At 39.1% G+C, this 24,197-nt stretch overlaps 1 protein-coding gene across 4 annotated transcripts in view; it reads left to right on the top strand.

The window, feature by feature from the left end:
- The window catches only part of rassf7a (Ras association domain family member 7a), a 70,703-nt gene extending 54,242 nt beyond the window's left edge, over positions 1-16,461 (top strand). For 3 of the 4 annotated variants that reach the window (XM_057836222.1, XM_057836224.1, XM_057836223.1), the window contains 5 exons: positions 4,607-4,805; positions 9,570-10,486; positions 12,273-12,447; positions 12,531-12,620; positions 15,897-16,459. In XM_057836222.1, coding sequence (XP_057692205.1) covers positions 4,703-4,805; positions 9,570-10,486; positions 12,273-12,447; positions 12,531-12,620; positions 15,897-15,928 — 1,317 coding nt within the window. In that variant the 5' untranslated portion in view covers positions 4,607-4,702 and the 3' untranslated portion in view covers positions 15,929-16,459. Of the gene's footprint in view, positions 1-4,606; positions 4,806-9,569; positions 10,487-12,272; positions 12,448-12,530; positions 12,621-15,896 lie in introns of all 4 variants that reach the window. The other variant, XM_057836225.1, reaches the window with a different exon arrangement.
- The last annotated feature ends 7,736 nt before the right edge of the window (positions 16,462-24,197 follow it).

Here is a 24,197-nt window from a genome sequence, read left to right on the forward strand (position 1 = left end):
ACTTGAACTCGTGTGCAGAAATATGTGATCAGGATTTATGCTACAGTTCATCTCTGAAAAATTATGACTTGAAGTTGGGTGGACCCTGCATTTTGGTTGCGAATGATCTCCTCCAGCCCTCCTAGTTCATTTGGATTGGATTTCTGTCACCAGCAGTTGTAGTAGTGAACCAGGTTACCGTTTTTAATATGAAATGGAAAACGTGTCACTTCTACAGTCATACCATTTTTCCTCACTCAGTGTAGCACATAGATGGGCTGTGACATGCCTTGTGTATACATGCCTGTGAGTTGTGGTAACCCCTTGTGCGTTTAGTGGAATTCACTGAGGACTGTTTTTGAAGAGAGACAAGCAGCACAGACGGGGTGATTAAAGACACAAGGCGGGTTTGCTTGTTGGCTGACGAGAGAGGAGAGAATGGCAGACACATGGCTCCAATCATAGCTATTTTCTTTGCAGCTCTTCCTCTCCCTTTATCTATTTTTCACATGTATCTCGCCAACCGCCTGTTTCATTTGCTCATTGTCTGTCTTCCACTCTCTTTTTCTTTCATTGCCTTTCATCATACGCTCAGCAGACGGTCCTGGTATTTTTTTTATTGCTAGGATGGAGTTTTGATTTCTTGAGGTTGCTGATTAACCACAAAGTGAACATTTTTTCTTCCTTGCACAAAAGTCAACATACTACCTGTGAGAAGGACCTGGTTTCAAGTGAAACTGGGTGTTGGATTTCTTGAGTGAATGGATGTAAATAGTGGTGGAAGCCATGGAATTTTTTCAGACTTTTTTCACAGAGTGTGATTATAAAGTACAGTGGTACCTCTACATACGATCACTTCGACACACGATCTTTTCGACATCCGACGTAAAATTTGAGCCGCCATTTGTTTCTACATCCGACGAGTTGCTCGAAATACGACGACATGACAGCACTGCAAACGAACGCACGGTGGATTTTCTTGTGTGAGAAATCAACACAGTTTTCAAAAAAAGTTGATACAGTTGGAGAAACAAGGAAAAAAGTGATGCTTACCTTTGAAATGAAGATGCAAGTTATAGAAAAATATGAGCTTGGGGTGCGCGTCCCTGAACTGGCTCAACAATACAGCTCCGTGGTCCTCTTCCGACCACCGTTCGCCACTATTTATAAGTTAAGGTGACAATTATCATTGTGGTAACATTGCCAAGGAAATCGCCAGCTTCGTCACGTTTTTATCATTTATTTAAGAACTTATCCAACACAAAACGCCCATTGTCTTAAGCAGCTGACTGCTCTCAAGAAAACGAAAGTATTATCTCTACCGCACCGACCTATCTCACTGAGACGTCAGCTTCACGGTGCGTTCAGGGACAGTAAAAAGTGTCCGCCATATTAGAATCCGATTCGTTACATTATTTACAGGAATAATTATTAATTATTCTTCTTATTATTATATTATTTTGAATTATTTATTTATAACTTATTTGTTTTTCTATGTTTAATTGTCATTTGTAACAGTGCCAGCAGTATTTATTAAGAATTTAGTATATGTTTTTAGGCTTTGGAACGAATTAATGGAATTATAATGTATTCCTATGGGAAAATCCTGCTCGACATACGACCATTTCGACTTACAAACAAGGTCCTGGAACGAATTAAATTCGTATGTAGAGGTACCACTGTATTGTTACATTGATAAAATTATGATTTTTGAACTGAAATTTAAGTTAAAAAAAAAATAAATATAAGAAATTTGAACTTATTTTGGTGAAAGGGTGTGCGTCCGTGTGAAAAACTATTTGCAGTCAGTATAAATTCATAGAATTTGTGTGAATACATACTTCAAATAGCAGCCTGAGAGCTTTTTGATAATATTGTTTTTTTTTTCTGGAGCTATTTTCTTTAGTTTTAATGCATGGCTTGGGCTAATGGCAGTTTTTGTAACTTTGCTCCTAACAAACAGCAAGAACAACAAATTAAAATGCATATTTTTAATACGTTACCAAATGTTTAATATTAATGCATTTTTGTATCTCATATTAAAGGTGTTTTCTTCTGTAGAAGGAGCATGATCAAATACATTTTGTGCAGCATGCATAAATTACCTGTTACCGCTAGAGATAGACGGTTTATCGACTGGGCTCATTATCGAAACCGATTTTTGGAAATTTTTTTCAATTCAACCGGCTCATATGAAAAAAAATCCATTTAAAATTGGGTTTTTATGGCTAAAATTGATACTTTTTGTTTTTGTTTGAAGTTAAAACAACGTTATTTAGAAAGTTAGTTTACAAAGTTATTTAAGTTGTATTGAAATTTTATTTTTTATGAAAACATTCAGGGAGCTATTATCCAAATTTTTATTCAACTTGGCAAAAGGTGCTGCTGAGCCTGAGAACTCCCTGTATTTTTGTTTTTAAGAGAGCTATTTATTTAACATTCTATTCAACTTTATAAGAGATGTTTCTGAGTCTAGGAAATGTATGCATTTCTGGAGCTATTATTTTCTATTTGTGTGATTCAATAAACATGCTATAGGCATGAAGAACTTCAGTGAAGTTCAGTGTTTTTTAACACCAAGTTTTACACTTTTAGTGCAAATGAATATGGGCTCCAAATATCTGTTATCTAACTACTTATAATCGGGATCGTTCATGAAAAACCCATATCGGTCAATCTCTAGTTACCACCATTTGTGAGAGAATGTGTCGTACATTTATGTGTACCCTCGCTTCACTTTTGAAAAGCTGAGCCATTGACTTCTTGACAGTCAATCATGGGGCGATAAACATACGAGTTCATCATCCACCAGCTATAGTACATCCAAATCAGGTACTGTATGTGAGCCAACACACTAGTAATGGCTGACTCAGGAGCAGTTTGGTTCTCAGTGTTGTTACCTGCGACACAGGGAACAGATAGCAACTTGGCCTGTTTTTTTTTTTTTTTTTTTTTTTTTTTTCCTTGTTGGTGCTGCTTATCATGTTTCACTTGCCAGGAGGGACTAGAGCTAAATAACATGGGAGAGTGGCATTCCTGTTTACCTTGTCCTTTGAGTTGTTCAGGCATATAGACACCTTAGAACGAAATACAACCCTTTAAAAGGATTTTTTCATAACGCCGTATGCATAAGATCAAACTGAAAATCTAGTTTATATTCAGAGCAGTCATTCTCTATTTGGGACTCACTCTTAACAGGCCATCTGTAGATGTGGAAGTACTTTGAACTCAGTTCAGGTGAGGCACTTCCCCGTGACGTGGCCAGTAAAGTGTCATTCCACTGCCGATGGCTCCAAGATTTGAAATGTTGCTTCCTGTTCATCAGATAAAAAAAGCCTCTCTGCCAAAGCAGATGATTGTCTGAGTACTCACACTGTGACTCAGCCAGTCAGGTTTAATTATTTATTGCAACACTGTTTGCTCTTCTAAAGAAAAATATTAACATCACTGTAGTATCATTCGGTGTCAGTTTTGATAAACACACCCATTTCATAGCTTTTTTTTTGCCAGATTCATTCACCTACATTGCCTAATTTCTATCACACATGATCCTTATACAGTATACGCCCTAATATTATGAGTACATTCTACAGGTCCAACCCCAAGGCTCTGATGCCAGCCTTTCTGTGTGTGATGTTTGGTTGGGTTAAAGCTTATGACGTTGTCGCTATTTCAGTGTTTGCCGTTTAAACAAGTTGAGAAATAATGGCGGCTGAGGGTGGTGAGGTCACAGGGGTGGGCTGGCCAGGGTTGAATTGTGTTGAAAAAAAAAAAAGGAAAACCTTGGAATTCTTCCGGCTGTTTGATGAAGTCAGTGAATTCCTCAGAGGCAGCTTCTTATTGGCAGCCAGCGGAGCACGGCCAGGCACTGAAAGAAAGCCAAGATAAGATAGTTGGGGGTGCCTAGAGTTAAAACACCTCCCATTGAGAATTAGAGAGTCAGATGGAAAGAGAACACCATCTGTCTTAGTGTTGTGTTTTACCCACCTAGACTATGTAGTTTCTTTCTCATTTCCAACTTCTGTAAATAGTCATACCACTGAATGAAGCTTTTTATGAGCATTGCAGTATCTTATTATCCTGTTTTGAAGCTTGGCTGTAAAAGTACACCGGAGTCAACATAGTAATATTAATTTAGAGCCAAACCAGCTTCCTGGCGATAGTGTGCTGATTTTCACTTTTGCCCCTGCTGAGTGGCACTCACGCACGCACACACGCACGCACACATGCACGCACGCACACCTCTTTTCTGGATGTTGTCTGTATGTCTGACACACTCCACAAGATGCATACAAGTTTGAGTTGCTCCACTTTTCCTGTTCGTTCCCCTTGGCAGTAAGCTATCATAACGGCTTTGAAGGAGGGTAGTAGAGCGTTTAATTGGGTTACAGATTGGTATTTATGCTCTGAGGTCCACAAGATCTTGCCACAGCTCAAAACAAACCACTAGGATAGCTGGTACAACCTTTGTATTTGGGTGTGGTTATGAATGGTCTGTCAGCATAGCTTTTTCTTAAAATCAGTATGAATTTGTTATCACATGAAATGGAATATGAATTGCATAAATTTAAGTCTAAGATAGACACAAACTTTCAACACCCATGTCTCTGTTGTCCATCCCATACAGATTTTGAGCCATGCAATGCTGAGCTGATGCAAGCTTAACGATAGTGATCTGTTTGGAAGACTATCTCACCAATCACCTTACGTCACTCAGCCACAGATGGAGCTCAAAGTTTGGGTGGACGGAGTGGTGCGGGTGGTATGCGGGCTATCAGAAGAGACATCCTGCCAGGATGTAGTCATCGCTTTGGCTCAGGCAATAGGTAAGAACCACATATGATAGCAGCACCTAATTTGACACCTTTTTAAAGCCGGTTTTGACCAAGCTGTATCTCTAGGTACACTTCAGTGTTTCAGGTAACCAACAGTATTCAACCACTTCTGGCCCCTTGGGTGCCAACAGCTTTGTTATATGATTTTACGAGTTTATAAAGCTGGTTAGTTGATGCTGGACTGAGAATTGTCATCTTCATATAACAATAATAAAGCAATGGGAGAAACATAACATGCCTAAGGTCCATTAATGTAATAAAAGCCCAACATTTCTACAAAACTTTCTTCAAATTGCCTCTGTGACAAAAACTTTATTAGCTCATTCACTGGCACTGAAAGCAATGGACCTCCGATCCATTTTAACAGTGATCGCTGGAATTAAATTGTTATGGGTCACTGCCAGTGATGGCGATAGACATCCAGTCCTTTTTGAGAGGATTGAATGATCGCCGCCAACCCCTCCTATCCCAAATGGATTGGACGTCTATCACCTCTAATGGCGCCAATAAGTTCATTTATTACGTAACATTAAGCTGTTAGAAGAGTAAGAAGGTTGTTGATCCGTTGCCTTGGTAAGTGTACAGTGGGGCAAATACTGTAAGTATTTAGTCAACCACCAATTGTGCAAGTTCTCCCAATTGAAAATATTAGTGAGGCCTGTAATTGTCAACATGGGTAAACCTCAACCATGAGAGACAGAATGTGGAGAGAAAAACAGAAAATCACATTGTTTGATTTTTAAAGAATTTATTTGCAAATCATGGTGGAAAATAAATATTTGGTCAATACCAAAAGTTCATCTCAATACTTTGTTATGTACCCTTTGTTGGCAATAACGGAGGCCAAACATTTTCTGTAACTCTTCACAAGCTTTTCACACACTGTTGCTGGTATTTTGGTCCATTCCTCCATGCAGATCTCCTCTAGAGCAGTGATGTTTTGGGGCTGTCGTTGGGCAACACGGACTTTCAACTCCAGAATTGACATTCATATAATTTTCCTTGATTAATTAAGGAAAAAAATATTTAAATGATTTCCATAATTTTCCAACTATAACCTTATACTTTTTTCTCCTGCTTTAAACCCAATGACTTACAGTCAAGTGTGGCCTATATACTGTATGAAAAATTCAAGTTTTCTTAGCGGAATTTGGTAGGTGTGCCTTATAGTTTAAAAATGACAGTAATTGTTAGCTTTTCATGATGTTTCAATTAGAGATGTTTGATGCCGATTGATCGGGTCCGATCACGTCATTTTCAAAGTATCGGAATCGGCAAAAAAATATCGGCCATGCCTTTTTTTAATATATATATGTTTTAATTAAATCATTTTCTAATTGTATTTAACGTAACAGACACTCATCCAGAGTCTTTAGTTTATGCTCAGCGTAGGGTTATCAGATATATCTCGATAACGGCGGCAATTAATTTATTAATAAATGTGTCACGCTAAAATATTTAACACTATTAATATATACACTGCATGATCCTCTCACTCATTGTCGCGTTCAATCTGTTATTACACTGCTTTACCTGTATAGAGAGATAATTGGCAGTGCAATATGCGTAGAGTGAATTTTGGCAGCCTTTGAAGTCATTCTTCAATTGGCTAAAACCTTGCAATCCCTCTCCCTATGATTACAAATACCATAGGAAGAAATGTGGGGAAGCAAGGTGTCAATAGATCTTTGTCTTAACACCATGACTTATTTCCCAAAGCAGAGAAGATATATCCATTGGTAGCATGACGCACAGTCATGGTTTTACTTCCCATCATGGTTTCACTTCCCATCATGCATTGGGGCATGCTGCAGTATCATTTACTGAAAGCTCAACAAATACACTAGATGGCAGTATTTTGTCACAATACACAAGGTCACAAGTCTTTCTATCCGTGGATCCCTCTCACAGAAAGAATGTTAAAAATGTCAATGCCATCTTGAGGATTTATTGTCATAATAAACAAATACAGTACTTATGTACTGTATGTTGAATATACATATTCGTCCGAGTTTTATTCATTTTTTTCTTAATGCATTGCCAAAATGTATATGAGCGGGAAAAATTATCGGGAATGATTGGAATTGAATCGGGAGCAAAAAAAAGCAATCGGATCGGGAAATATCGGGATCGGCAGATACTCAAAACGATAGGGATCGGATCGGGAGCAAAAAAACATGATCGGAACAACCCTAGTTACAATTTATAATCAGTCCACTTGTTTTTGTTAAATTTTTAAACAATGAAACAATCTATTTGAAACAGTTCTACTAGGTTTTAATCATCCATTATCAAAATTGAAGTTTTCGCAAGTGGCATCTACTTTCTGTTATCTTTTTAATTGTCACACAACTGTAAAAAGAAAGTAAAAACTACTGAAGGGTGTTGAGATGATTGTTTATCTTTGTTTCTCCTGTCTTAACTGCAGTGATGTTGTGATGTGATGTTACACTAATCACAGTGTATCACAAAAGTGAGTACACCCCTTGCATTTCTGTAGATATTTAAGTATATCTTTTCATGGGACAACACTGACAAAATGACACTTTAACACAATGAAAAGTAGTCTGTGTGCAGTTTATATAATAGTTATTTTTTCCCCCTCAAAATAACTCAAAATATAGCCATTAATATCCAAACCCCTGGCAACAAAAGTGAGTACACCGCATGGGAACTACGTACATCCCTAAATGTCCAAATTGAGTACTGCTTGTCATTTTCCCTCCAAAATGTCATGTGACTCATTACAAGAGTGCTATCAGCATTGCTGCAGAGATTGAAGAGGTGGGGGGGTCATTCCCACCACCATGCATGATTGTAGGCATGACACACTTATCTTTGTACTCCTCACCTGGTCACCGCCACACATGCTTGAGACCATCGGAACCAAACAAATTAATCTTCGTCTCATCAGACCACAGGGCATGGTTCCAGCAATCCATGTGCTTTGTTGACATGTCGTCAGCAAAGTGTTTGCGGGCTTTCTTGTGTACCGTCTTCAGAAGAGGCTTCCTCCTGGGGTGAAAGCCATGCACACCAATTTGATGTAGAGTACGGCGTATGGTCTGAGCACTAACAGGCTGACCCCCCACCTCTTCAATCTCTGCAGCATGGCTGACAGCACTCCTGTAACGAGTCACATGACATTTTGGAGGGAAAATGACAAGCAGTACTCAATTTGGACATTTAGGGATGTACGTAGTTACCATGCGGTGTACTCACTTTTGTTGCCAGGGGTTTAGATATTAATGGCTATATTTTGAGTTATTTTGAGGGGAAAATAAATTAACTCTATTATATAAGCTGCACACAGACTACTTTTCATTGTGTCTAAGTGTCATTTTGTCAGTGTTGTCCCATGAAAAGATATACTTAAATATCTACAGAAATGCAAGGGGTGTACTCACTTTTGTGGTACATTGTATATACTGTGGTTAATGAACAGTTCACAAGGTAACCATACTGTAGTGGACCAACAGAGCTATACAGTTTCATAGAAACTTTCAGAGAAAAAAAAAATAAAGATCATGCGGACAAAATTGAGCATTGTCTTTAATCCAGAAGTTACAGCTTTGCATGAAGTTAAAAGCTTCACTGGATTGTCATGAGGTTTTTTATTATTTATTTTTTAATTTTAGCTTGCCCATGTTCCTCTGGCTTTATTCAAGCCATACACAGCAGCAGCATTAAACGACATAAGACCAGATTTAGCATTCTCTTCCTTCCACGAGTGAGCTGCCTGCCGAACCATAAGGGAGGGTTTGTCCTAATTTCAATGTCCTTTTGGAAAGTTTCATTTATTCGAACATTTTTACACTTTAGGAAAGCCTTACATTCCCCTTACTCTCTGGGATGAACATTAAGAGGTATCATAATCCATTTGATGTAATTTGTTCACTTAATATTCTTCACACAGTGGAGTCAGCCGAAGAACGAGACCTTGAAGAAATGTCTTCAACGAGTAAATGGTAGCTACAGTTGTTGTTTTACATTTGCAGAAAATGCTATAAATCATCAAGGAAAGCAGGGTTCTCTTTAAAAAGGCTTTAAAAGTATCAAATTAAAATCTGTTGTTAAGGTCGTAAATTATTTTACTGTAAAATTGTCGTAGGTATAACATTTCTGGATAGTACATTTAATGCCAGTCGGAATGCAGTATGACCTGCCCTAAACTACACTCACAGTTGCCTTGTAATGATCATTTGAAACTGAAACTAAAGATGCCTTAAGAAAATACTTAATTGTCGTAATATCAAATAAAAGTGGTTTAAATACGCTTCTTGACTAATATGGTCAACAGATCAACAATCTGCTTTAAAGCTACCACAAGAAAACACAATGCTTATAAGTATAAGAGGGAAACGCATGCAAAAAGTATTTTGAGGCAATGAAAAGGTAATAAAAGACTCAATAAAAACACATACGGTAAGTACTCGCCGCTTTTAACCGGTGCGCACATGTGTTGGACGTCTCGCTGCGTAGAAAGGAATTGCATAACACTGGCAGTCTTTGTCTAGTGACAGTGACAAACTACGTCATCACCCCAAGTGTCCATTGCGCGCATAAAACATGTCGCCCTCTGTGGATCAAAACATGTACAAAATATTATACATTTTTAAATCAATGGAAATATTTTATGTGTTTCTAATGACATATTTTAGTCAAAGAGAACAATTGTGTAAAGTCTTTAAGTCCGATGTTCCCTTTATGTCGTAAATGTGCTATGGTTTGACATTTTTTTTCTTTCGTTCATAGGTCAGACAGGCCGCTACGTTCTGATCCAACGTCTGCGGGATACAGAGCGGCAACTGTTGGCCACAGAAAGACCTCTTGAGTCTCTGGCCAAGTTAGGCCAACACGGCAGTGAGGTCCAGTTCTTTTTACGTCGCACTGGCCCTAGCAGCAGCGATAGGCCTGGCACAAAACAAGACAAATTAAGCCCCCTCTCTCTTCCCAAATTTACTGAGCCAGACCTTTTAAAACGGAGCCATCCCAAGAAATCTCTCACATTCAATCTTGGTCCATCAACTTCTCCCAAAGTTAAGCAGTTTCAGAGGTCTCCTCGAGACTCCCCAGACCAGAGAGCTTCACCTTCCTCTTCGCCGATCCCTGCAGCTCCTCATGCTCTACCTCCCTCCTCACCAATAGGTCCATCAAAAGAGGACGTCTTTAGGGCAGTTCTTCAGCAACAAGAGCGACTAAGGGCCATTGAAGAACAACTGGAAACCCTTGAAAGAGAGTCTAATACTTGGGAGCGCCACTACCCATCTCTGTGTCCTTCACCCATCTCTGATTCTCGCTTCCAAGAGGAGCTGGACACTCTGGAGCAAACAATGCGGATGAACCAGGCTGAACTCGCCCACGAACAGCACTGGGAGGAGGAGTTCCAAGCTGAGACTGAGCGGGAGCGAGGAATGAGGAGGAAGCTTGGGGAGCTCCATGCTAAGTTAGATGATTGCGGAAGGCAGCTTCATGAGTTCGCATCACGCTCCACTCAGCTAGAGCAAAACATCCAGCAAGAAAGTCAGATGGAAGCCATAAACAAAGGGCCAGAGGAGACCCTTGATGCTGTGAAAGCAGAGCTCCAGTTCCAGGAAAAGCACGGAACAGAGTTAAAGGAACATCTCTCTGAGACTGATAAAGCCCTGGGCAAGACAGAGTCCCTGCTACAGGTAAGGAGAGAGGTCATAGTCCTAGAAAAGGGGCTGTAATGCCACTATAGGCCACGGTGCTTTTTATTTGACGGTGTAGAAAATACCCTTTTCTATTTAGACCTTAGATTATGTCCCTCTCCTCCTTGTACACTGCAACAAACACATAAGTACATAAGGACATTTACAAAAAAACAAAGCGATACTGAGTCAAATGACAACTTTTTGAATTAATTTTTATGTATTTTACTTACAATATTCAACCAAATGTTACATACTGGGACCTGTGGAAATGTTGTTACATGAACAATAAGAGCCTTGCAGAGCTAGCTTGGCACGTCTTATTTTGTTTGGATGTCATAAACTCACGCATGATGATGATATTACAGGTGGCAATGTCTACAACTTTTTTGAATTGTACACTGTGGAATGAAATGAACATACTTGTTTAGTAGTACAATAGCTACTTTTATCAGATCAACTAACTGAGACTTATCTGACGGTAGGTATTTATCCAGTCATAATGTTGTCTTAGGTGTGCCTATGTAAATAAAGGCCTAACCCAGTTGAATTTTTTCCTCTTAGTCCATGTGAAACCAGAGACTCCGGTGTCTGTGTCAGTGAGCTCATTTGTTTGAGGTCATGTCATTTGGAATGTTCCGTTTGGAGCAACTCAGGTACAGGGACAACTTTGAGTCAACTGATCTGATGATGACCATTATGCCCTGTTCAGATGGTCTCTAAGTCAGAGCTAAGTGGTTGCAAAACTGATTAAAGAGTAATTATGAGCTCATTTGCATTTCGGCAAGTCATTCCCTTAGAGGTCTCTGATTGATGTTCTGAGACCAGCGCTTTGTCACAGTCATCCGGGTAACTATATACAGTATATTGTGTACAATTACCAACATACAAGTTTTCACTGTTTGTTCTACATACAGGTTGATATTGTAATAAACCCAATAAAACAAATTCACAGTATTGTAAGTTGATAATTATAGCTGAATTTTACCACCAGTGAAATATCAATATAATAAAGAGCTTTGTGTCAATTGTCAGCCGCTTGATGGGCCAAGGCTTGTGGTATATTTACTGTGTTGGATGTGATGAGCTGTGCTTTACTGCCATTAGGTTAATAAAGACAGACCTGCAGGTGTGAACTGCAGCAGGCTGCCACTGTGCAATTATATTCCCCCGCAACACACACACAGAGATATATACTCTACATTTGCATACATAGAAACACAGGGTAGGGGGTCTTTGCTTGCAGCTGTTTCAGTGCACACACTAATTAAACTCTGTAAATCAGTTAATCGGTCTCTGAACTTTGTGTTTTCACTATGTGGATAATTTTCCTGCATTTGCCCGATGCGTCTCATTCGGGAAAAACATTGTATAAGACTGTCTCACTAGCCTCCGATTAGTTTAAAGACCAAGCAACTGTGTATAGCTGTGAATTCTGAATGTTGGTATGATGGAAGTGACTCAAAGATTGAAGAATTGCTGAAATGAGTTGTGGTACCGCAAAAGAATAACGGTGACTCGAGGCTGATGATGACAGCCCCTGTAGTCTCAATGGTTGGGATTTGCTCGCTTTGATGCCCCCCTATGGCTGGAAGCACTACATGCACCCAAAATAAGATGAGTCCTGTCTAAACCTTTAATTTACTTATTAATGTACCTGGTCATAGTTAACCAATAAATTTAAATATGCTGCACCCTCAACACAATTTTCTATTGCCACTTGTGTTTAGCACTATGTGGAAACCTCTTTAGTGTTATCGCATTATTCATTTATTTTTTATCTTAGGCCAAACAGGATGAGCTGGAGGAGTTGAACAAGGAGCTGCGGCAGTGTAACCTGCAGCAATTTATTCAACAAGCCGGCGTCCTTCCTGCACACAGCCACTCACGCACAGACCTCCAAGAGCAATTGGAGCAGTTAGAACTGGCACATCTTCTACAGGAAGGCTACAGAAATGGCAGTAAGTGCTCAACTCAAGAAAATTGAAAACCTTTAATCGTAGACTTTTCCCTCAAGAGTGTGCTTTTGTTCCTGTAACTTTAGCAGAATCACCGCCTCGACCTACTGCCAAACAGTTTCTGGGACATCCACGCAACCTACAGAACCCCCTTGTGTCCAGCCTCAATCCTGAGGGTGTGTATGTGTGAGACTCGGCCGCCTTCCACGTCCATCCTGCTCTGCCCCCCTACTGCCCTGCCCGCACCCCCGTAGTCCCCTGGACTGTTGCCTCTGTACCTTTCTCCATCTTGGCTTGTTTTGGGTTTGAGGCTGCTGTTTTTTGGTGATGGGTTGTGGAAGCATTTCCAAGGTGTTGGTTCCTGCAACTTCTCAACTGCCTTTTTTTCATATCACACCTTTCATAACAACACTGAACAACTCCTCCTCTGATTCACCATTTACTGGAGATTGCACATTCCTTTTTTTTTTTTAAATATTTATTTTACCCTAATCCTTATTCTTTCCTTCTTACTGCTTCCTTGACTGTTTCTTAACTAACTGCTTCATGGCTCATTTTAATTTGGTGTATCATACATGTAAACCTTACGGGCCAAACTTGTACCTGGCCACTGCCAAGTTATACCTGGGTATTTTCTGCCAGAAGAAACGTAACACCCTGCGACTTGTAATAGGGGGGAATTTCAATCATTTAGAACACGTTCACACTGCAGGTCAATTCCGGTTCTTTCCCAATATGTGTTTTTCAAACCGCCTGGAGGGAGATTTGTCCTTGTTGTTCTTTTTGAACATTTGGTTGGTATATGCTAGCGATGAACTATCAGGTTAAAACAATGTTTGCTCTGGTAGGATAAAATCCTCAAAGTTGACATAAAAGCATAACTGCTGAGACCTTCTGAACGGCGCATATTTACTTCTGTAAACAATGCGACATGTGACGTGTCGCGAATGCGTGTCGTCACTGATGCATTCCCTTCACACCGTGAGTTTCATATGTTCTTGCAAGACAGTGATTTCTCGCTACTTCGCGCTTCAAACTTTGCGCCCTCAGTCCATCGCAAATGTTTTTTCAAATAAAAAATAATTAAATACCGTAATTTTCAGACAATATTCCGCTACTTTTTTCCTTCATTGTGAAACCTGCGGCTTATAGTCAAGTGTGGCTTATTTGTTGATTTATTTGGGTTAATACGTAACACTAGAATTTTTTTTTCTTCTCATGACAGTGTCATGTCATAATTATGATTGTCTAATGACAGTCTTATGGCACCACTGTCAAATAAAGTGTTACCAAATACCATAACTAGCAATTAATGAAACAACTGCAACAGTAACTGAAGAAATAATTAGTAGAGACCATGAATTGTGATTGTAATCTGTAGCCCTGCAATGCATGCTGCAATGCAGGTGGTAGCAGAGGTTGACTATCTCTCCCAAGGGAGCAGTGATGGCTAAATGAAGCTTCTTAAAGGTTCATTTGGTCTTATGACAGTCGTATGATGCCGCTGTCAAATAAAGTGTTACCGGTTAATATCTTTTGGTGTAAATATCCCATAATACAGTGAGGACAGCTGCGGCTTACCTTTGAACAAATGTCGTTTTCGTGTCAAATATGTCTGGTGGCGGCTTATAGTCAAATGCGCCTTATTGTGCGAAAATTACGGTAAATGCAGTAAATCATAGAGCTGTCCTGATCACGTAGTCTCCCCCTCTACCTCCTGCTGCTTTTCTTGGTCAGGCAGTGCACTGGAGTTGCTTGTTAAAGCCAACGATGATTGACAGGCGTTGAGGTTTGATCTTGCCGAGAAGCTTGGAAGCCAAAACTTCCGCATGTGTCAATGATCGTTCAGCTTGTTAAGCATTTGCTGAGCCAACTCATTGTGTGTAAGTGAGCAGTGTGAGCGGTCTTGAGTGGACTCACTCAATGAAGCATTTAATAAAAACAAGCATTTTTCTACCTTATTCTTGTTTAAAAATAATTCGTTGGGACGGGAACATTTATAAAACTTACCATAATTATTACATTTTAAGTGTTTAAAAAACATTTATTAATGTATATACATAAAAGTTTTTAATTATTTGGGGGGGGGGGGAACATATATGTATCTCTTTCTAATGCTAAATCTGAACATATACATTGAACATACACACACAAAATATGGGGGGGGGGGCTTTACTTTCACTTATCGGTTTTTCACTTATCCCGGGAGGTTCTGGTCCCCATTAACCGCAACAAAAGAGGGATCACTGTATTGATCTTGGATTTTAAATCGGAATTGACAAAAAAAAAAATGCTGTGGTGTGAACGTAGCCTAAAGCAGACATGCTAACCACCAATTCAGTGTGCTGTTGAAAATATATTACTAATTTCCATAGTTGAATAAAATTAAATGTTGCTTTACTACATGTGTAAGACATGACCAGGATCCTTTTAATAGTGCAAACGGATTTTCATGACATTGACTAATATTTTGTCATACGTACAGTATCTCTTAAAAGGTTTGCCGTTTGTAATTTCAAGCCTAAAGATATTGTTTGAACTAATAAATTTGGCAAGAGTATTAATCATTTGGCCTTGACCAAATGTGTGTCCCCTATTGAGACAGCCTTCCTGCCATGTCAACAAGTCTTCTCTTCTGACAGCTGCCATTTCCACTGTACTACCACAGCACTTAATGTGCTTTTCTTTTTTTTTTTTTTTTTTAAATACGGATATGCAGAATTACAATTCCTTTTATGTATGAATGGTATTTATGTGTAAGGGGGTGTGTCTCAACTGCAATGCCTTGTACTTTAGTGACCCTCAACATCCAAAGAGCAAGAGCCTTTAACAGAGGGCTCTGCATGTTTTGCACTGTCCATTCTCTTCCTGTGTAAAACCTTGACCTGTTTGCAGGTTAAAAGAAATCTATTTCAATGTATTTGTTAACTGGCGCTTACCCATTTGCAAAGAACTCATTACACAGATTAGAAAAAGAATTAAAACCCTAAAAGAAAGGAATATGTTTTCAAAGTGTGCAAGGAGGCCAAGGTTTAAGACTTAATTTTTTCTGCTTGATATGTGCCTGGTTATTTTCCATCATCACATTTGACCTTTGTCATACCTTACACTGTTCCCTCAGTGTATTGTAGATTTAAGGAGTGTTTAGCCTAACTAGTTGCACATATAAAGTTTAAATTCACCAAGCAAGTGTTGATTGTATGCTAAGCACTAATAATGCCACGGGGAAAAATGAACTGTTTTTGGTGTTCTTTTGTGATTTTGTGGGATTTTCTGTTTCCATTTTTTGGCTTTCCATTCTACTCTTCCACAGTGTAAAAGAATGTCTTTTCCATTTTGTGTTCTTACCAGCATGTGTGAATATCCTGATGACATGGGTTTCTCCTGAAGGTTTGTGGCTTTTTTTTAAACAAAGGGATCATTATCCCCACTTGTTTTTGTTTGTCTTGCAGTACTGACATCCCGAGAGTCGTCATGGCGATAAAAACATGGACCACAGGGCCAAGGGGAACTTGTTCACTTTTTATGTCACCATCACCTCCTATTTAGCCCCTTCCTTTGTAATTCTCTTTAGTACTATGGCATAGATATTGTAAATACATAAGACAAATATATTTAGAGTTTTGCAACTGTAAATGTTACAAATTATCTACTGTATGTAATTGTAAAATAATCAAGGACCTTTAGAGTAATTATTACAATGTATTTAAATACAATAAAAATGTTCTAATGTTTTCGAAAATGATTTATGCTTTTACTGTATTTAATGACTTTTATTATATTTTAACTCTAAAATTTATTAACTTGAAATAAAACTGTGTATGCACAACCGCCAGCAGTGAACATCCAACAAGGCATTCCAAAAATGACATCACTCCTTTGTGAAATATGAATATATGTTTTGAATTATTCACGCTCCTTTCCCCTCCTTGTGGCACAATGGGTCCTGTGATGCGTTGTGATTATTTCTCGGCTTTGTATTGGAAGCATTCAAAGATGATTGAAAAGTGCAACCTTGCATGCAGCGGAGGCAAATAAGTCAACCATCTTGGGCCTCACATGATCTGATGCGGTTCCACATGATAGAACTGACTAGTTTGACAGGATGTTTTAATGAAACAGCCTTCACAGTGTGGGCCTTTTATATGAGAACTTTGTATCGTAGCCAAACAGGTAATGTTTCCAATATTGTGTTACTGTGTTGGAAGATAAACTCTAAATACCAATCTAAATGATATTGTGTGCTGCGGGCAGGTCATGGGAATACATCACTCATTGTGCAGGCAAGTTTGATCTTAGCCACGGCTGCAACATTTCAAGCATGATTTATTCATAGTGGGTTGTTGCAAAACAATTTTACCGGTTTGACGTTGAATTTTTTGGAATGTAGCCTACAATCGATTAAAAATCCAACAGTCCTGACTTACCACGTAGCCACGAGGCTGCGTACTTAACAAAATGATTGACAACACCCTCAGTAACCCTTTCTGTCTCCAGAGTCTGTTTGGCTGGTTCTCCTTGCGCTCAGTTTTAAAATAAGAATAACTAGTAGACAGAATGAGGACAGAGGGATTTACAGAAGTTCATCTTAAAAATTCTACCAAGTAATGGACAGTTTCAATAGACAGTATATGACCCATAAGTGTCCTTCCCTGGAAATAATTTGCTATGCCTTCACAGTAGCTATTTAAGCTTCAAAATATCCAACTATGAGGCGTGATCAGAGGTGGGTAGACGAGCCAAAAACTTTACTCAAGTAGGAGTAGCGTTACTTCTAAATAATATTACTCAAGTAAAGGTAGTCATCCAAAAAGTGATTCGTTCAAAAGAATACTCATGTAATGAGTAACATTGTGAATAACTGCTTACTATCAGATTTTGTTGTTGTTTTTTTCTCAGCACTTCATCTACTGGTATATCAGGGGTGCCCAAGTCCGGCCCTCGAGAGCCCCTATCCAGCTTGTTTTCCATGTCTCCCTCCTCCAACACACCTGAATCAAATAATCAGAATCATTATCATGCTCCTGCCGAGCTTGCTGATGAGCTGATCATTTGATTAGATATAAGACCGTCATAATTATGACATGAGACTTTCATTGGCATTAATGAAGGCTTATGACAGATGTCATTAAGTGTCATCCGGCACATTTTGTCACTATGTTTATGTTCAGCTCAGATGTTTTTTATTCATTCAAAGTGAGGTAATGACATCTGCCATAAGCATTCATTAATGCTCATGACAGTCTCATCCTATTTATGACGGTCTTATGATGCCACTGTCAAAAAGGTGTTACCGGTTAATATCTTTTGCTGTAAATATCCTATAATACTGTGAGGACAGCTGTGGCTTATAGTACTCAAGAAGTATATTTTTCTCAAAAAGTTACATTTGCTTGAGTAACGCGGTACTACCCACCTCTGCTCGTGATGGGAATTATGAAACAAAAAAATGCAAAGCCACTTTTTCAGCCAAAATGACATAAGGCTAATTGTAAAAGGTGAACCTGATGTCATTGGAAACATAGTGGGCGTCTGAAAGGGGCAAATAACACATAATGACTGAGAAGCCAGTAGTTTACGGTACACATGCAAAATATTCCCTATTAAGAATTTACAGTCCATGATCAAAATTATTAGTTTTATCAGATGACACTTTGATGAAATTGATGTCATTTAAATCACATGTGTCAAACTTACGACTTGGGGTCCAAATTATGCGTGGTACCCAAAAGCAAATGCGTGTTGACTGTTTTTGGTAAAATACGGAATTTTGAGATTTGTTTTCACTTTTAAAAATATTGAAAAAATGAAAGCATTCATTGTTACCAATCCAACTTGTAAAATAGAATTAAAAAAAGGTTTTATTGGCTCCTAATTTTAAAAACTGGTATCCTTCAATTTGTTGTGTGGATGTAACAATATGAGATGATCATACATTTATATGGGTTCGCAGTCTGAGGGAAACCATAATTAGAATGTGGCCGGTCAAAAAAAAAAAAAAAGAGTTTGAGACCCCTAATTTAATCCCTTATTAAACTCTGTAGTTAGCAGAATATTTTCAGAACATGCCAAAACTACATAAAAAGAAGCACATTTTATGGGGCTTGTCAATGTTGTTGAGTTTTGCTACTTAAAGTAAGGAAAATTAGTATTTGAACACCCTGCTATTTTGAAAGGTCTCCAATTTAGAAATGATGGGCGGGTTTGAAATTTTCATGGCACGTGCTTGTCCACTGTGATAGACAATCTAAAGGAAAAAAATCCAGAAATCACAGTGCATGATTTTTTTTTTAACAATGTATGATTTTTTTAACAATTCATGTGTATTTTACTGCTGCAAATAAGTATTAGAACACCTGTTGATTAGTTAAATTGTGAGCCTCAAAGACATGTTAGTTGCCTTTAAAAAGTTCATATCCACTCCACTTATTCTCCTAAGACTATTTGAGTCTGACTTTTGGACCTGTTTGAGGCAGTTTACTGCATATAAACACCTGTCCACACCATACACCCCAAAGATCTGTCAAAAGACACTAGAGACAGAATTGTTTGTCGAGGCAATTGCCAAGAAATTTATAAGATCCACCGTTGGAGGAATTATTAGAAAATGGAAGAAGCTAAACATGATTGTCAATGTCCATAGGACTGGGACTCCATTCAAGATCTACCTCGTAGGGCCTCAGTGATCCTAAGAATTGCGGGGAATCAGCCAAGAACTACACGGGAGGACCTAGTCAATGAACTGAAAGGAGCTGGGACCACCATTTCCAAGGTTAATGTTGGTAATATACTAAGACGTCATGGTTCAAAATAATGCATGGCACGGATGGCTCCCCTGCTAAAACCAACACATGGCCAGGCCCGTTTTAAGGGGCAGTTTACATGGCGACCCTGCGACACAAAGACTGAGTAGCGGACATGCCTCGCGTGCATACGGTGTCGGCGAAGACGGAAGGCAAAGACGAAAAATTCTAAATCCTGCCTCCAAAGTGGAAGAATCCGGTTACGGGGGATTGAGGAGGGCTTCCTCGGCATGCATATCAAAGGCTCCTGCGGCGTGAGACCGCGCCGTTAACGTCAGCACTCGTACACGTCACATTGGGCGTGCACAGCGGTGCTACTAAACATTAAAAACAGCAAATATGGCGGAATGTCGGCTTTAATTTATTGTTTTAATAATATTTGTAAATGAAATATGTTGAACATTTCAATTTTTGTGCCTTTTTGAACAAAAGAAAAATGACTGCTTCGAGTGGGCGGGCATATTTTTTTCTGGAATGAGGGAGCTTGGTGGGGTCAAAGTGCATCATTCTCTGTCGCCCTGTAAATCTGCACTTCCCCCTAGGGCCTGGCATGAATACTATATTGTTTTCATGCGGAACTGCGAAATTGTTCAAATGGAGACGCAAATGCAAATTTGAAATTTTTCGTATTCTCGGAGAGTCACCATGTAAACGGCCCCTAAACTTGCCAATGACTGTTTGGATGATCCAGAGGAGTCATGGGAGAAAGTCATGTGGACATATGAGATTAAATCTTCAAATGGGATCTTTTTGGTCTTAATTCCAGTCATAGTGTTTGGAAGAAGAAGAATGGTGAGTACCATCCCTACTGTGCAGCATGCAGGTGGTGTTTTTCTGCACGTAGGACTGGATGACTGCACTGTATTAAGTAGAGGATGACCAGGGACATGTATTGTGACATTTTGGGGAATAACCTCTTTCTTTTAGAGAATTGAAAATGGGTCGTGACTGGGTCTTCCACAACACAATGGCCCGAAGCAGACAGCCAGAATAACCAAGGACTGGCTTTGTCAAAATCATATCAAGGTTCTAGAGGGGCCTAGTCAGTTTCCAGACCCAAACCCAATAGAAAATCAAAGCTCAAACTTTGTGTTTCTCAGTGACAGTTCAGAAATCTGATTGATCTAGAGAAGATCTGTGTGGAGCAGTGGTTCAAAATCCCTGCTAAATTACAGGAAATGTTTGACCTTTGTAATTGCGAACAAATGCTACCGTACCAAATATTGACATTGATTTTCTCAGGTGTTCAAATACTTATTTGCAGCATTAGAATACAAATAAATTGTTTTTAAAAATCATACACTGTGATTTCTGGATTTTTTAAAATTGTCTCTCACAGTGGACAAACACCTACCATGAAAATTTCAAACCCGCCCATCATTTCTAAGTGGAAGAACTTTTCAAATAATTATTTACCTCACTGTATATACTGTGTATATGTATATATGTATATATATATATATATATATATATATATATATATATATATAAAAAGATGGTTTATTCATATTGACCCTTGAAATTATTTCACTATAAAAAGAGGTAATTGCTTAAAAGCTACTTCAAAAATATGGTTAAATTATATTTAAGGGCTACAATTACTTTATTTCCATACTCCATTGTTTCAATAGATGAATGCAAAATTAGGAAAACTGTCACTGTCCAAAACTTATTTTTGTGTGAATTTAAACTATGAACTTGGAAAAAAAAAAAAAAAAAAAACTTGTTGCGTGATTGTGTGGCTGTGCACCCCTGTTCATTCATTCATTTTCCATGCCGCTTTTTCCTCACGAGGGTCACGGAGGTGCTGGAGCCTATCCCAGCTAACTTCGGGCAGTAAGCAGGGGACACCCTGAACTGGTTGCCAGCCAATCGCAGTGCACAAGGAGACATACAACCATTCACGCACACACTCATACCTACAGACAAGGAGAACATGCAAACTCCACACAGGAAGGTCGAAGCCCGGAGTCCGGGATTGAACCTTTGAACTCGGAACTGTGAGGCAGACGTGCTAACCACTCAACCACCGTGCCGCCTCACCCCTGTTCATCATGACCATAACTCTTTATCACTACCCTTGGACACTCTCACAGTGTATCTCATTAAATTGGAGCTGATTGCTCACTGACCTCAAAAACATTGAGCAAGTTCCACATGAAGCTTCAAGAAATACTCAAGCCTGATCAAGACTTGCTAAAATAAATGTGTACTATGCAAGTAGAAGTAGGAAAAGTAGTGGAGTGTTCCCCACCTCCACAACACTGACGTATTTTTATATTACTTACAGTGGCTGTTGCTTGCGGAAAAAAAAAATTCTAATATCCTTCGTCTTTGAGGGGAGTGAGGGAGGTGGCATGTTGTATTTCTGTCGGGCTGTGAATGGGTGTGTGTGTGTGGGGGGGGGGGGTCAAGTCATCAGCCAATCAAACGTGCGTTTGAGGGGGAAAAATGGACTCCACATTCAGTGAGTGGAAAGGGGTTTGTGTAAGTCTGAACATAATGAAAGTACTGTAATTCACTTATTAATGGTAGGATCAAGTCTATCCTTACAACATATAGGAGGACAATCTAAATTACCTACAGTGCTGCTCGAAAGTTTGTGAACCCCACAGCGATGGTCAGATTTTTTGTAAAAAAAACTAAAATAACCTTATTAAATGTTAAGTTATACCCAAATCCACAATACTGACATTCCAAATAATGGACTGAAACAAAAGAAATAGTTATATTGTCATTCTTTATTTAACAAAAGTGGTTGATTTAAGAAAAACTCAGATATCATGTGTGCAAAAGTATGTGAACCCCTTCAGTTAATAGGATATTGCGCCTCCTTTTGCAGAGATTACCTCAACCAAACGGTTTCTGTAGTGACTAATCAGCCTCTCACATCTACTTTGGGGGATTTTTGCCCATTCTTCCTTGCAGAACGCAGTCAGTTGAGAGAGGTTTGATGGGCGTCTGGCATGAACTGCTCGCTTCAGGTCCCGCCACAGCATTTCAATGGGATTTAGGTCAGGACTTTGACTGGGCCAGTGCAGAACACGAATCTTCTTCTTTTTCAGCCATTCCTTGGTTGTATTGCTGGAATGCTTTGGATCATTATCATGTTGCATGATCCACCTTCTGCCAAGCTTTAACTTCAAAACAGATGGCGTCAGGTTATGTTCTAGGATTTGACAATATTCCTCAGAATTCATGATTCCCTGGACTATGTGGAGTTGTCCAGGTCCTGAGGATGAAAAGCAAGCCCAGATCTTGACATTCCCACCTCCATGCTTCACTGTTGGGAGAAGGTTCTTTTGGTGGTATGCAGTGTTGACTTTTCGCCAGACATGGCGGTTTTGGTTGTGACCAAACAGTTCAATTTTGCACCTACATCTGTTGATGAAAACTCTTTTTTATTTAGTCTCGACAACACAACTGTTAAAAAAACAAAAAAAAAAACTACTGAATTGATTGATTAGGAAATCAGGTTGAAATAATAGAAAATTCCAAAATGTTGAGGGGGTTCACAAACTTTTGAGCAGCACTGTATATGACTGAAGTCATTATATAATGCAAATAATGTTGCTTAAAAGTTGGTGGGGATAATTTGAGCATCCTGAAAAGTTGGTAGTGTTTTGTCCCTACCGTCCCTATGCACTACACCCTTGGTACTATGGATGCAGATATACTGACTTAATTTAAAAGCACCCTACTTAGTTTTTGTTGAGTACACAACTCCCTTTGTTTTTAAAGTCAGAAATGAATTACTTGTATTTGAATATTTGTGCTGCTCTAGTGTAATCAACACAAAACTCCCCTCACTTGTGATGTTTTATCCTTGGTCTACAAAAAACTGGTTGTTGTACACTGAGTGTTGTTATTAATTCTCTACATCTCGAGAACATTATTCATTCTGTCTTGTTTCCTCTTAAACACATCATGCTAAGTGTATATAGTGAATCCAAACCATGAAATTGAAATTTTAGACATAATTACTGATAAAGAATTGGATTATAGTACGAAGAATTTAAACTGTCTGGCAAGGGTTATATAATCCCCCAAATCCTTGAGTTGGCGCCGTTGTCTGGAGTCTGGACAGAGCCGGGACAGCGTTACACCTCTGGCGCCCACTGGTGGACGAAAAAACCCTTACATGTCATCCAAGCGTTGCGAAAGCGTCAAACCAACGAGCTGCTTCAGACACACAGACATTTATCAGCTATTCACTTGCCCATGGGCTGTATGTTCCCCTTGAAAAAAAAAAAAGATTAAATTCCTTCGATAGTCCAGATTAGATGTTTGATGTATTTATTTTTAAAACGATGTAAATTGACCCACTTCATTAAGATAGCACTTACATCAAGTACATTTGATTGATCTCCCACTGATGAATAACTGATGGTATTCCACCTATCAAATTCTTCTTAAATGAGACCTTTTGTCATAAATAGAATGTGTAACTTTACAAACCACACATTATTCCACATAAATGACTTGGAATAAAACGATGCCCCGCTGAATTATAAACAAATTACTATGAGTAATATAAAGGTAAATGAAAGTGATAACACAGCATCGCATTTAGGGAGTGGGTCACGACCTAAATCGTGTCCATGTTGTGTAGGCCATAAATAAAGTACAGTAGGCTATCAAAGGGAGGGGCCGGACTGCCCATATTGGCAGGCCTGTCCCAGCAATACAGTACAGTACTGGGACATGATGGATTGCTGGCTGAATGATGTCTTGCTTTTGTGATCTCGAAGACATCCCAAAACCAGGTTAGCCGCTGTCACACGCACAGTGGAACTGACATTGGGCGCAATGTGCGTTAGTCAGTGGCTTACCTGCTTTTAGAGCTTTGGAATCACTACCCTGGCAGCAATAACACACAATGTGATAATTAACACACAATTAAACAAGACAAAACAGAATTAAACAGAGGCAATCTATTCAGTAACATGA

The sequence above is a fragment of the Corythoichthys intestinalis genome, chromosome 5 (genome assembly GCF_030265065.1).
Source record: "Corythoichthys intestinalis isolate RoL2023-P3 chromosome 5, ASM3026506v1, whole genome shotgun sequence".
NCBI classification, from domain to species: Eukaryota; Metazoa; Chordata; class Actinopteri; order Syngnathiformes; family Syngnathidae; genus Corythoichthys; species Corythoichthys intestinalis.